Raw genomic sequence first — 13,265 nt, 5'->3', positions numbered from 1 at the left:
ATGGGGAGGAAGAAAACGAATCGAACTGCGGTGTCATTTTTCCCTCCTCAGTCTGTCTCTGAGTGCTAGTTCTGTTACATTGTACATTTTATAAGTACTGTCGAACATGTACAGCTTTTTTTACTGGTAGAAACGGGATGTCCTCTCGTGTTGCTGCTGTGTCTACTGATTCCCATCATTGTTCTACAGTCATGTATTTTCCAGAACTACACGACAATCCCCCCAAAAATGACTACAGAAATTCCCCAAACGTTACACATTAGGAATGTACTTGAATGATAACCGCCGTCTTCTTGCTTCACGAAGCTGGGAATCAACAACCCACTTTCGTCTTTTGAGATCTGTTTTACCCCCTGAAGATATTTCCCCCATTTGTATTCAATAAAGAATGACGAAGCAACAATTGTACATTTTAATTTGGATCAGGTATATAATAATTGTAAGATACAACTGTCAAAAAAATTGACAAACGTCAAGGTTTAGCTACACCTTGAGGGACTCTCTCTTGTTAAAGTATAGAATAGTATTGCCAAGGTGAAGGATCTAAATATCCATTTAGCAAGTACCTCATGGAACAAGTATTGTGTTTAATTTCAACACAACTTAAAAGGATAAGAACACTAATACACATGCATACAAAATAAAAAGTGACAAAATACTGCATTTACATGGTAAGGACAAGGTTATCATAAAGTAGAAGTTGCTATAACAGGTGTGTCTCTTGTAGCCTGTACACGACGTTCTCTCTCAATCTGCAGGTACAGTTGAAGTCGGAAGTTTACATACACTTAGGTTGGAGTCATTAAAACTCGTTTTTCAACCACTCCACAAATGTTTTAACAAACTGTAGTTTTGGCAAGTTAGTTAGGACATCTACTTTGTACATGACACAAGTAATTTTTCCAACAATTGTTTACAGACAGATTATTTCACTTATAATTCACTGTGTCACAATTCCAGCGGGTCAGAAGTTTACATTAAGTTGACTGTGCCTTTAAACAGCTTGGAAAATTCCAGAAAATAATGTCATGGCTTTAGAAGGTTCTGATAGGCTAATTTACATAATTTGAGTCAATTGGAGGTGTACCTGTGGATGTATTTTAAGGTCTACCTTCAAACTCAGTGCCTCTTTGCTTGACATCATCGGAAAATCAAAAGATATCAGCCAAGACCACAGAATTTCTTTTTAGACCTCCACAAGTCTAAATTTCCAAACGCCTGAAGGTACCACGTTCATCTGTACGCAAGTATAAACACCATGGGACCAAGCAGCCGACCAAGCAGCCGTCATACCGCTCAGGAAGGAGGAAGGAGATGTGTTCTGTCTCCTAGTACAAAAGTATCTATATCCACAGTAAGACGAGTCCTATATCGACATAACCTGAAAGGCCGCTCAGCAAGGAAGAAGCCACTGCTCCAAAACCGCCATAAAAAAAGCCAGACTACAGTTTGCAACTGCACATGGGGACAAAGATCGTACTTTTTGGAGAAATGTCCTCTGGTCTGATGAAATAAATAGAACTGTTTGGTCATAATTACCATCGTTATGTTTGGAGGAAAAAGGGGGAGGCTTGCAAGCCGAAGAACACCATCCCAACTGTGAAGCACGGGGGTGGCAGCATCATGTTGTGGGGGTGCTTTGCTGCAGGAGGGTCTGGTGCACTACACAAAATAGATGGCTTCATGAGGAAGGAAAATTATGTGGATATATTGAAGCAACATCTCAAGACATCAGTCAGGAAGTTAAAGCTTGGTCACGAATGGGTCTTCCAAATGGACAAGGACCCCAAGCATACTTCCAAAGTTGTGGCAAAATGGCTTAAGGACAACAAAGTGAAGGTATTGGAGTGGCCATCACAAAGCCCTTACCACAATCCTATAGAAAATTTGTGGGCAGAACTGAAAAAGCTTGTGCGAGCAAGGAGGCCTACAAACCTGACTCAGTTACACCAGCTCTGTCAGGAGGAATGGGCCACAATTCACCCAATGTATTGTGGGAAGCTTGTGGAAGGCTACCCAAAAAGTTTGACCCAAGTTAATCAATTTAAAGGCAATGCTACCAAATTCTAATTGAGTGTATGTAAACTTCTGACCCACTGGGAATGTAATTAAAGAAATAAAAGCTGAAATAAATGATTCTCTCTACTATTATTCTGACATTTCACATTCTTAAAATAAAGTGGTGATCCTAACTGACCTAAAACAGGGAATTTTTACTTGGATTAAATGTCAGGAATTGTGAAAACTTAGTTTAAATGTATTTGGCTAAGGTGTATGTAAACTTCCGACTTCAACTGCAGGTCTGTACACAGCATTCTCTCTCCATCTTCAGGTAGGTCTGTACACAGCATTCTCTCTCCATCTTCAGGTAGGTCTGTACACAGCATTCTCTCTCAATCTTCAGGTAGGTCTGTACACAGCATTCTCTCTCCATCTTCAGGTAGGTCTGTACACAGCATTCTCTCTCAATCTTCAGGTAGGTCTGTACACAGCATTCTCTCTCCATCTTCAGGTAGGTCTGTACACAGCATTCTCTCTCCATCTTCAGGTAGGTCTGTACACAGCATTCTCTCTCCATCTTCAGGTAGGTCTGTACAGTACACAGCATTCTCAGAATCTTTAGGTATGTCTTAAATAAAGGTTAAATAAAAAAGTTTTTTTTTTTTAAACTAATGTCTTTACTTGTAGAACATATCTACGGCCATATTGTCCCTGGTAGTTAATTCAAATAGTCCTATGAAGTGTGGTAACAGTTCCAGTCCACAGCAGCCAGCCAGATGGTGTATATACGAGGTGTGGTAAAGGTTGCCCTCTTGTGGAATAGAAAGAAGAGGCCCCAATTTCTTGTTTTATGCATCAGAAGCTGAAGCAAAGAAGTTATATACACTTTTCGGTACATCTTACAGAACCGCCCCGCCCCCACCCCACATCATTGTAACCAATGTTTCAAACTTAATTAATGAGCCTAGTAAAAAGCTGTACTGTGATAAGGGATAGTGTACCATAACATAGTCTCCAGACGCATCACACGGAGTCCAAAGAAGATATAGGAACAATAGTAAAAAAATATATATAAAATTCCTCGGTAATGTTAGTCCCAAGCAGTGTTAGTATAAAACAGTGTGTTTAGTATGTTTGGGTTGTGCTTGTCTGACACGTGTATATACCCTCTCTCTCATGGTCAGGTGACCGGCTACCACTGGAGGCCCCCATAGAGTCCATGGTCCAACCACCTTCCATCAGCCTGGAAACTGGCTGCTCCAACGATTTCTAGTCCCAATCCGCCCCTGGAATGCGCTCACCCCTCCACCGCACCCCCCAGTGTCCTGTCCTATCATACCATGGTCTCCGACCCCGAGCTCTTCCCTGTGAAGAAGTCCCAGAAATAACTGGAATTACTAGGAGGTGGCTTCTCCCTCTCTTCCTGGGGTGTCTGCCTCACCCAGACACTGTTAGCCACCTGTTTCTCTCTCTCCTCCTGGGGTGTCTGCCTCACCCAGACACTGTTATCCCCCTGTCCTCCCAGGCTGGAGCATGAGGCAGCCCCCAGGGTGAAGCTCAGATCTTCCCCCAGCGGAGCCCTCTGTTCCTGGGCATGGTAGCTGTCCTCTGGGTGGACTCTGGAGCTGCTAGAGGACTGGGCCAGACTCAGGAGGTTGTGGTTGGAGTGGAACTGTCTCATCTGGCCGATGGACTTGGACAGGATCACGTTGGAGCCTATGGAGGGAAAGATGTGTTGTTATTCTAGATATTGTCATTTAGAAGGGTGTTTATTACAATGTTTTCTAGAATGTTACTTTTGTTACAATGTTATTTAGAAGGGTGTTTATTACAATGTTTTCTAGAATGTTACTTTTGTTACAATGTTATTTAGAATGTTGTTACTTTATTACAATGTTATTTAGAATGTTGTTACTTTATTACAATGTTATTTAGAATGTTGCTACTTTGTTGTTAATGTTATTTAGAATGTTGTTACTACAGTGTTGTCTAGAAATTTTGGTGTTACAATGTTATTTAGAATGTTAATGTTATATAGAATATTGTTAATGTTATTTAGAATGTTGCTACTTTGTTGTTACAATGTTATTTAGAATATTGTTAATGTTATTTAGAATGTTGCTACTTTGTTGTTAATGTTATTTAGAATGTTGTTACTTTGTAACAACAAACATTGTAGATAACACTAATAGCAATGTTATATAGAATGTTTTTACAATGTTATTTAGAATGTTGTTATAATGTTATTTAGAATGTTGTTACTTTGCTATTACAGCGTTATCTAGAATGTTTATTGTTAATGTTATTTAGAATGTTTTTACAATGTTATTTAGAATGTTGTTACTTTGTTATAATGTTATTTAGAATGTTGTTACTTTGTTGTTACAATGTTATTTAGAATGTTGTTACTTTGTTGTTACAATGTTATTTAGAATGTTGTTACTTTGTTATAATGTTATTTAGAATGTTGCTACTTTGATGTTACAATGTTATTTAGAATGTTGTTACTTTTTATTTAGAATGTTGCTACTTTGTTGTTACAATGTTATTTAGAATGTTGCTACTTTGTTGTTACAATGTTATTTAGAATGTTGCTACTTTGTTGTTACAATGTTATTTAGAATGTTGCTACTTTGATGTTACAATGTTATTTAGAATGTTGTTACTTTTTATTTAGAATGTTGCTACTTTGTTGTTACAATGTTATTTAGAATGTTGTTACTTTTTATTTAGAATGTTGCTACTTTGTTGTTAAAATGTTATTTAGAATGTTGTTACTTTGTTTTTAGAATGTTGTTACTTTTTATTTAGAATGTTGCTACTTTGTTGTTACAATGTTATTTAGAATGTTGTTACTTTGTTGTTACAATGTTATTTAGAATGTTGTTACTTTGTTGTTACAATGTTATTTAGAATGTTGTTACTTTTTATTTAGAATGTTGTTACTTTGCTATTACAGCGTTATCTAGAATGTTTATTGTTAATGTTATTTAGAATGTTGTTACTTTGTTGTTACAATGTTATTTAGAATGTTGTTACAATGTTATTTAGAATGTTGTTACTTTGTTGTTACAATGTTATTTAGAATGTTGTTACTTTGTTATAATGTTATTTAGAATGTTGCTACTTTGATGTTACAATGTTATTTAGAATGTTGTTACTTTGTTATAATGTTATTTAGAATGTTGCTACTTTTTATTTAGAATGTTGCTACTTTGTTGTTACAATGTTATTTAGAATGTTGCTACTTTGTTGTTACAATGTTATTTAGAATGTTGCTACTTTGTTGTTACAATGTTATTTAGAATGTTGCTACTTTGTTGTTACAATGTTATTTAGAATGTTGCTACTTTGATGTTACAATGTTATTTAGAATGTTGTTACTTTTTATTTAGAATGTTGCTACTTTGTTGTTACAATGTTATTTAGAATGTTGTTACTTTTTATTTAGAATGTTGCTACTTTGTTGTTACAATGTTATTTAGAATGTTGTTACTTTGTTGTTACAATGTTATTTAGAATGTTGTTACTTTTTATTTAGAATGTTGCTACTTTGTTGTTACAATGTTATTTAGAATGTTGTTACTTTGTTGTTACAATGTTATTTAGAATGTTGTTACTTTGTTGTTACAATGTTATTTAGAATGTTGTTACTTTTTATTTAGAATGTTGTTACTTTGCTATTACAGTGTTATCTACAATGTTTGTTTGTTTTTACAATGTTATTTTGAATGGTGTTTGTTATTACAATCTTATCAATCGGTACGGTGTGTATTGTTGTTATTATTATTATGTTAACCCTAACTAGCTTCCTGTCCACACCCCGGCTCAACCATAACCCGTATCCTAATACTAACTCTAGCTTAACAAAAGGCCCATCTCAATAGGTGGTCCAGATAAGTTGGGGGGGGGGGGGCTTTCCTATTTTGTTCTTTATTGCTCCTCTGTTGTTACTCAATCAAGAGGGAGGGCAATGACATCACAGATTCCCATCAGACCTACTCCTTGAGGTTTGCAGTTGTGTTTAAAAAATACTATTTTGCTCAAAACCAATTGTTTACGCTTAACTACGTGTACTTTACTGTATTTATGGGGTTTTGTTTTTCAACAGGAAAAGTTCAAAAATAGCTGGAGTGTGTCTTTAAGCCTAGCAATAACCATAGCAACAGAATGAATAAGGGTGTAGCAACAGAGGTGTCCCCTCTATGACCCGGGACTTACGTTTCTTGTTGTGGTGTCGTAGCGCCTCCAGGTTAAAGAACACCTCACTGGTCAGGCTGCCGTCCCCGGGCCCGTCAGGGTTGAAGAGGGGAGAGGGGGGCTCCAGGGGGGACAAGTTGAAGAATGGCGAGGGGGTCTCCAGGGGTGACAGGCTACCACTGAATGCCCCCACAGAGTCCAGAGACACCCCCGTGTCCCGCCGACCCCCTGTAGAATCTACTGTCCCCACCTCCAGGTGACTGTCACCATGGGAGGGAGGGAGGAGAGGGAAGAGAGGGAGGAGAGGGGGAGGGAGAAGGAAGAGAGGGAGGAGAGGGACGGAGGAGAGAGTAATTTATTATTGACGTTGCAGGAAGTCTTGCAGCGCTGGTGATAAAGGCAGACATATAAACACACAACACTGGGATTCAGAGACAACTGAAGAGCTGATCCAGGACCAGTTTTGCCTTTTAGATCATAATAAATAAGAATAAACAGGGGAAACCTGATCCGTGCTCCTACTATGGGCCCTGAAATGAAACATACCTGAGTTTCCTGCGGAGAAGATAGTCGATGATGTCAGGATCTGTCTGAATGAGACTCATCAGCACCTCTTGTTGGAGCTCTGCTGACACCTGGGGAGAAGAGGACAGGAGATTTACACACACACACACACACACACACACACACACACACACACACACACACACACGGTACCGTGAACAGTCGCCTGTAGTTCTGTATAAGTTGCAGGGTGACGTTGATGATGGCAGTGCTGTCCTCGATGCCCATGGCGTGAGGACTCATCTCCCTGTCCCCTCCGCCCCCTTCCCCCTGCAACAGGTTGGGACCAAAGATCACCGCCAGGTTTGTTGCTGTCATCTTGTTGCCTAGGAACTGCAGAGAGAGGGGAGAGAGAGAGTGAGAGGGGGGGTTAGGGGGATAGACCACATATTAGGTCTACCTACTGTGTAGGCTAGGCTAGTTACAGTACAAGCTACAGAGAGAGAGAGAGAGAGGAGAGACAAAAAGAGAGAGAGAGAGAGAAAAAGAGAGATAAGAGGTTTCACTTTTAACCCAAAATCCACACACACACACTCTAGACACTAACCACGTGGTCCTGTGGTCCTGTGGTGTCCTGTGGTCCTGTGGTGTCATGTGCGTGGCTCTGTACGGTGTGTAACAGGGTGAGGAGGCGGAGCAGGGTATCACAGTTACAGGCCGGTAACAGGTAGAGGAGCAGCTGGAGGTACAGGAACTGGTCTGTTCCTTGCAGAACTACAGGACAGATGAGGGGAGACCGAGATGGGTTAGATACCTAACGCCACAGAGAAGACAGTGATGGGTTAGATACCCACAGAGAAGACAGTGATGGGTTAGATACCCAAAGAGAGGACAGAGATGGGTTAGATACCCACAGAGAGGACAGTGATGGGTTAGATACCTAACGCCACAGAGAAGACAGTGATGGGTTAGATACCCACAGAGAGGACAGTGATGGGTTGGATACCCACAGAGAGGACAGAGATTGGTTGGATACCCACAGAGAGGACAGTGATGGGTTGGATACCCACAGAGAGGACAGTGATGGGTTGGATACCCACAGAGAAGACAGTGATGGGTTAGATACCTAACGCCACAGAGAAGACAGTGATGGGTTAGATACCTAACGCCACAGAGAAGACAGTGACGGGTTAGATACCCACAGAGAAGACAGTGATGGGTTAGATACCCAGAGAGAGGACAGATATGGGTTAGATACCCACAGAGAGGACAGTGATGGGTTAGATACCTAACGCCACAGAGAAGACAGTGATGGGTTAGATACCCACAGAGAGGACAGTGATGGGTTAGATACCTAACGCCACAGAGAAGACAGTGATGGGTTAGATACCCACAGAGAAGACAGTGATGGGTTAGATACCCAGAGAGAGGACAGAGATGGGTTAGATACCCACAGAGAGGACAGTGATGGGTTAGATACCTAACGCCACAGAGAAGACAGTGATGGGTTAGATACCCACAGAGAGGACAGTGATGGGTTAGATACCCACAGAGAGGACAGAGATGGGTTAGATACCCACAGAGAAGACAGTGATGGGTTAGATACCCACAGAGAAGACAGTGATGGGTTGGATACCCACAGAGAGGACAGAGATTGGTTGGATACCCACAGAGAGGACAGTGATGGGTTGGATACCCACAGAGAAGACAGTGATGGGTTAGATACCTAACGCCACAGAGAAGACAGTGATGGGTTAGATACCCACAGAGAGGACAGTGATGGGTTAGATACCCACAGAGAGGACAGAGATGGGTTAGATACCCACAGAGAAGACAGTGATGGGTTAGATAACCACAGAGAAGACAGTGATGGGTTGGATACCCACAGAGAGGACATAGATGGGTTAGATACCCACAGAGAGGACAGAGATGGGTTAGATACCCACAGAGAAGACAGTGATGGGTTAGATACCCACAGAGAGGACAGTGATGGGTTAGATACCCACAGAGAGGACAGTGATGGGTTAGATACCCACAGAGAAGACAGCGATGGGTTAGATACCCACAGAGAGGACAGCGATGGGTTAGATACCCACAGAGAGGACAGAGATTGGTTGGATACCCACAGAGAAGACAGTGATGGGTTAGATACCCACAGAGAGGACAGAGATGGGTTGGATACCCACAGAGAGGACATAGATTGGTTGGATACCCACAGAGTAGACAGTGATGGGTTAGATACCCAGAAAGAGGACATAGATTTGCTGGATACCCACAGCGAGGACAGAGATTGGTTGGATACCCACAGAGAGGACAGAGATTGGTTGGATACCCACAGAGAGGACAGAGATTGGTTGGATACCCACAGAGAAGACAGAGATTGGTTGGATACCCACAGAGAAGACAGAGATTGGTTGGATACCCACAGAGAGAACAGAGATTGGTTGGATACCCACAGAGAGGACAGAGATCGGTTGGATACCCACAGAGAAGACAGTGATGGGTTGGATACCCACAGAGAGGACAGAGATTGGTTGGATACCCACAGAGAAGACAGTGATGGGTTAGATACCCACAGAGAGGACAGAGATGGGTTAGATACCCACAGAGAGGACAGAGATGAGCAGCAAAGGGTCAGGGTTAGGGTTTGTGTGTGGGTGTGGGGTTAGGGGGTAGGGTGTGTGTGGGTTAGGGGGTAGGGTGTGGGGGCTAGGGGGGGGTTAGGGGGTAGGGTGTGTGGGTTAGGGGGTAGGGTGTGTGGGTTAGGGGGTAGGTTGTGTGTGTGTGTGTGGGGGGGTAGGGTGTGTGGGTTAGGGGGTAGGGTGTGTGGGTTAGGGGGTAGGGTGTGTGTGGGTTAGGGGATAGGGTGTGTGTGGCGTACGGTTGGCGTGGAGGAAAGCAGAGTAGAGGTCTCTAGGCAGTAGAGGGTCAGGCATGTCTCTGAGGAACTCCTTCAGCAGAGCTGCTACATCATGGACACTGTGCTCCTCTTCCAGACACACATCTGGCCCCATGTCAAAGTCCTCACGCAGCTGCAGGGGGAAACACACACATAAATCACTACCAGACATACACATTAACAAGTTAACATGCACCGGCCACATACACAGTAAATAAAAGGTCAGTTTCACGTGTGATGATGCTTTGAAAACATAAAATGACAGGGGTTAACGGCCCAGGGTACACAGAAGAGGAGAAATACACCTGTCACAACATCAACACAACGTCATCACACCCAGTAGGTATAAATCACTACAGTACATCATTACACCCAGTAGGTATAAATCACTACAGTACATCATTACACCCAGTAGGTATAAATCACTACAGTACATCATTACACCCAGTAGGTATAAATCACTACAGTACATCATTACACCCAGTAGGTATAAATCACTACAGTAGATCATTACACCCAGTAGGTATAAATCACTACAGTACATCATTACACCCAGTAGGTATAAATCACTACAGTAGATCATTACACCCAGTTGGTATAAATCACTACAGTGCATCATTACACCCAGTAGGTATAAATTACTACAGTACATCATTACACCCAGTAGGTATAAATCACTACAGTACATCATTACACCCAGTAGGTATAAATCACTACAGTAGATCATTACACCCAGTAGGTATAAATCACTACAGTACATCATTACACCCAGTAGGTATAAATCACTACAGTACATCATTACACCCAGTAGGTATAAATCACTACAGTACATCATTACACCCAGTAGGTATAAATCACTACAGTACATCATTACACCCAGTAGGTATAAATCACTACAGTAGATCATTACACCCAGTAGGTATAAATCACTACAGTGCATCATTACACCCAGTAGGTATAAATCACTACAGTACATCATTACACCCAGTAGGTATAAATCACTACAGTACATCATTACACCCAGTAGGTATAAATCACTACAGTACATCATTACACCCAGTAGGTATAAATCACTACAGTACATCATTACACCCAGTAGGTATAAATCACTACAGTACATCATTACACCCAGTAGGTATAAATCACTACAGTAGATCATTACACCCAGTAGGTATAAATCACTACAGTACATCATTACACCCAGTAGGTATAAATCACTACAGTACATCATTACACCCAGTAGGTATAAATCACTACAGTACATCATTACACCCAGTAGGTATAAATCACTACAGTGCATCAACACACCCAGTAGGTATAAATCACTACAGTACATCATTACACCCAGTAGGTATAAATCACTACAGTACATCATTACACCCAGTAGGTATAAATCACTACAGTACATCATTACACCCAGTAGGTATAAATCACTACAGTACATCATTACACCCAGTAGGTATAAATCACTACAGTACATCATTACACCCAGTAGGTATAAATCACTACAGTACATCATTACACCCAGTAGGTATAAATCACTACAGTACATCATTACACCCAGTAGGTATAAATCACTACAGTGAATCATTACACCCAGTAGGTATAAATCACTACAGTACATCATTACACCCAGTAGGTATAAATCACTACAGTACATCATTACACCCAGTAGGTATAAATCACTACAGTACATCATTACACCCAGTAGGTATAAATCACTACAGTACATCATTACACCCAGTAGGTATAAATCACTACAGTACATCATTACACCCAGTAGGTATAAATCACTACAGTACATCATTACACCCAGTAGGTATAAATCACTACAGTACATTAACACACCCAGTAGGTATAAATCACTACAGTACATCATTACACCCAGTAGGTATAAATCACTACAGTACATCATTACACCCAGTAGGTATAAATCACTACAGTACATCATTACACCCAGTAGGTATAAATCACTACAGTGCATCATTACACCCAGTAGGTATAAATCACTACAGTACATCAACACACCCAGTAGGTATAAATCACTACAGTGCATCATTACACCCAGTAGGTATAAATCACTACAGTACATCATTACACCCAGTAGGTATAAATCACTACAGTAGATCATTACACCCAGTAGGTATAAATCACTACAGTACATCAACACACCCAGTAGGTATAAATCACTACAGTACATCATTACACCCAGTAGGTATAAATCACTACAGTACATCAACACACCCAGTAGGTATAAATCACTACAGTGCATCATTACACCCAGTAGGTATAAATCACTACAGTGCTAACATGTTATGTGGAGAATTTATATTTTTTATTGCCTCACCTGCCGAACTCTCTTTATGGAGCTGCCAACACGAAAAATCCCCACAGTTTGTAGCCCTGAGAAGACACAGTTGACATTTTAAAAAGTGCAACATTTTTAACAGTTAATTGTAACGGTCTTGAGACGACAGACACTGGGAGACTGGAAGCAAGTACAGGATGATGATTTAATAGTAAATAGACATGAAACCAAGCAAAAACAGCATCTGGACAAGAGAAACAAAACAACATCAATGCAGACACTGGGATGAAACTGAGGAAGTGACAGATATAGGGGAGGCAATCAATAACGTGATGGAGTCCAGGTGAGTCCAATGAAGCGCTGGTGCGCGTAACGATGGTGACAGGTGTGCGTAATGATGAGCAGCCAGGCGACCTCGAGCGCCAGAGAGGGGGAGCGGGAGCAGACGTGACATTAGTAACAGTTGGTGGTTCATTGTCTCCTCTGTGTCTCACCCATAGGCTGTAGTGATATAACTGAACACAACCCTAACCTGTGTTACGAATGGATTCCTATGATGAAGGTAGAGCCAGAAGAGGACAGCCCTCTGACTCTACGTCCTCTCTAGAATTTTTTGTATGTTCCTGCCTTCTAGGCAGTTTCTCATGGCCACTGCGCCTCGCTTTGGGGGTATAGGCTGGGTATCTGTACAGCACTTGTAACCTAACGTAGCAGGCGGAGCAAGACGCCTGAGGAAAACAGAAGTGAGGTTGAAAATACTGTATCCCGTAAAACTAGAAACATGCGCTTTAAAAATGCTGATGTAAAAATGGCTTGATGTACAGACACATCTAGACACACACTTTATTAAATATTGACTACAAATGAATTGCTCTGGTTTATGCCAGAAGACCAAAGAAAGGAAAAGACCACATTATAAATGATACTCAAGCAGGCTTTATGAAGGGCCATCACATAAAAATCCAACATTTGTTAAGTCTTGGAATGTATGGACTATTCAGATGCAATTGGCTCAGATTCTATTTTCTTTTCAGACTTCTGTAAAGCCTTTGACACAATTGAACACAAATGTCTCTTTCCGTCTCCCAACTTTTTGGTTTCGGTGAAAATGTTATCGAAGTCATTTGCATGTTTTACGAAGATATAAATAGTTCTGTGATACTAAACCTTAATACATCCAAAAGACGTGTACTACCCAATTCAGCCTTTTTTTAAATACATTTTGGTTGTGGAACTTCTATCTCTAGATATTCTGAATAATGCACATTTGTATGGCTTATCGAGTTTTGACAGAGAAATCCAAATTCCCCAACAGGCTGATGATACTACTCTTTGTTTTTTTAAAGACAAAGA

At 41.0% G+C, this 13,265-nt stretch overlaps 1 protein-coding gene across 1 annotated transcript in view; it reads right to left on the bottom strand.

The window, feature by feature from the left end:
• Nucleotides 1-2,236: 2,236 nt before the first annotated feature.
• LOC120030654 (rho GTPase-activating protein 6-like) overlaps nt 2,237-13,265 on the bottom strand; it is a 140,112-nt gene continuing 129,083 nt past the window's right edge. Inside the window, exons 7-13 of the mRNA XM_038976093.1 lie at nt 11,952-12,007; nt 9,587-9,737; nt 7,313-7,479; nt 6,919-7,098; nt 6,748-6,836; nt 6,223-6,461; nt 2,237-3,717 (exon numbers count right to left, since the gene is read on the bottom strand). Coding sequence (XP_038832021.1) covers nt 3,335-3,717; nt 6,223-6,461; nt 6,748-6,836; nt 6,919-7,098; nt 7,313-7,479; nt 9,587-9,737; nt 11,952-12,007 — 1,265 coding nt within the window. The 3' untranslated portion in view covers nt 2,237-3,334. The remainder of the gene's footprint in view (nt 3,718-6,222; nt 6,462-6,747; nt 6,837-6,918; nt 7,099-7,312; nt 7,480-9,586; nt 9,738-11,951; nt 12,008-13,265) is intronic.

The sequence above is a fragment of the Salvelinus namaycush genome, chromosome 36 (genome assembly GCF_016432855.1).
Source record: "Salvelinus namaycush isolate Seneca chromosome 36, SaNama_1.0, whole genome shotgun sequence".
In the NCBI taxonomy this organism is placed as follows: Eukaryota; Metazoa; Chordata; class Actinopteri; order Salmoniformes; family Salmonidae; genus Salvelinus; species Salvelinus namaycush.
The sequence above is the reverse complement of the archived record's forward strand: the minus strand, read 5'-3'. Positions and strand labels throughout refer to the sequence as shown.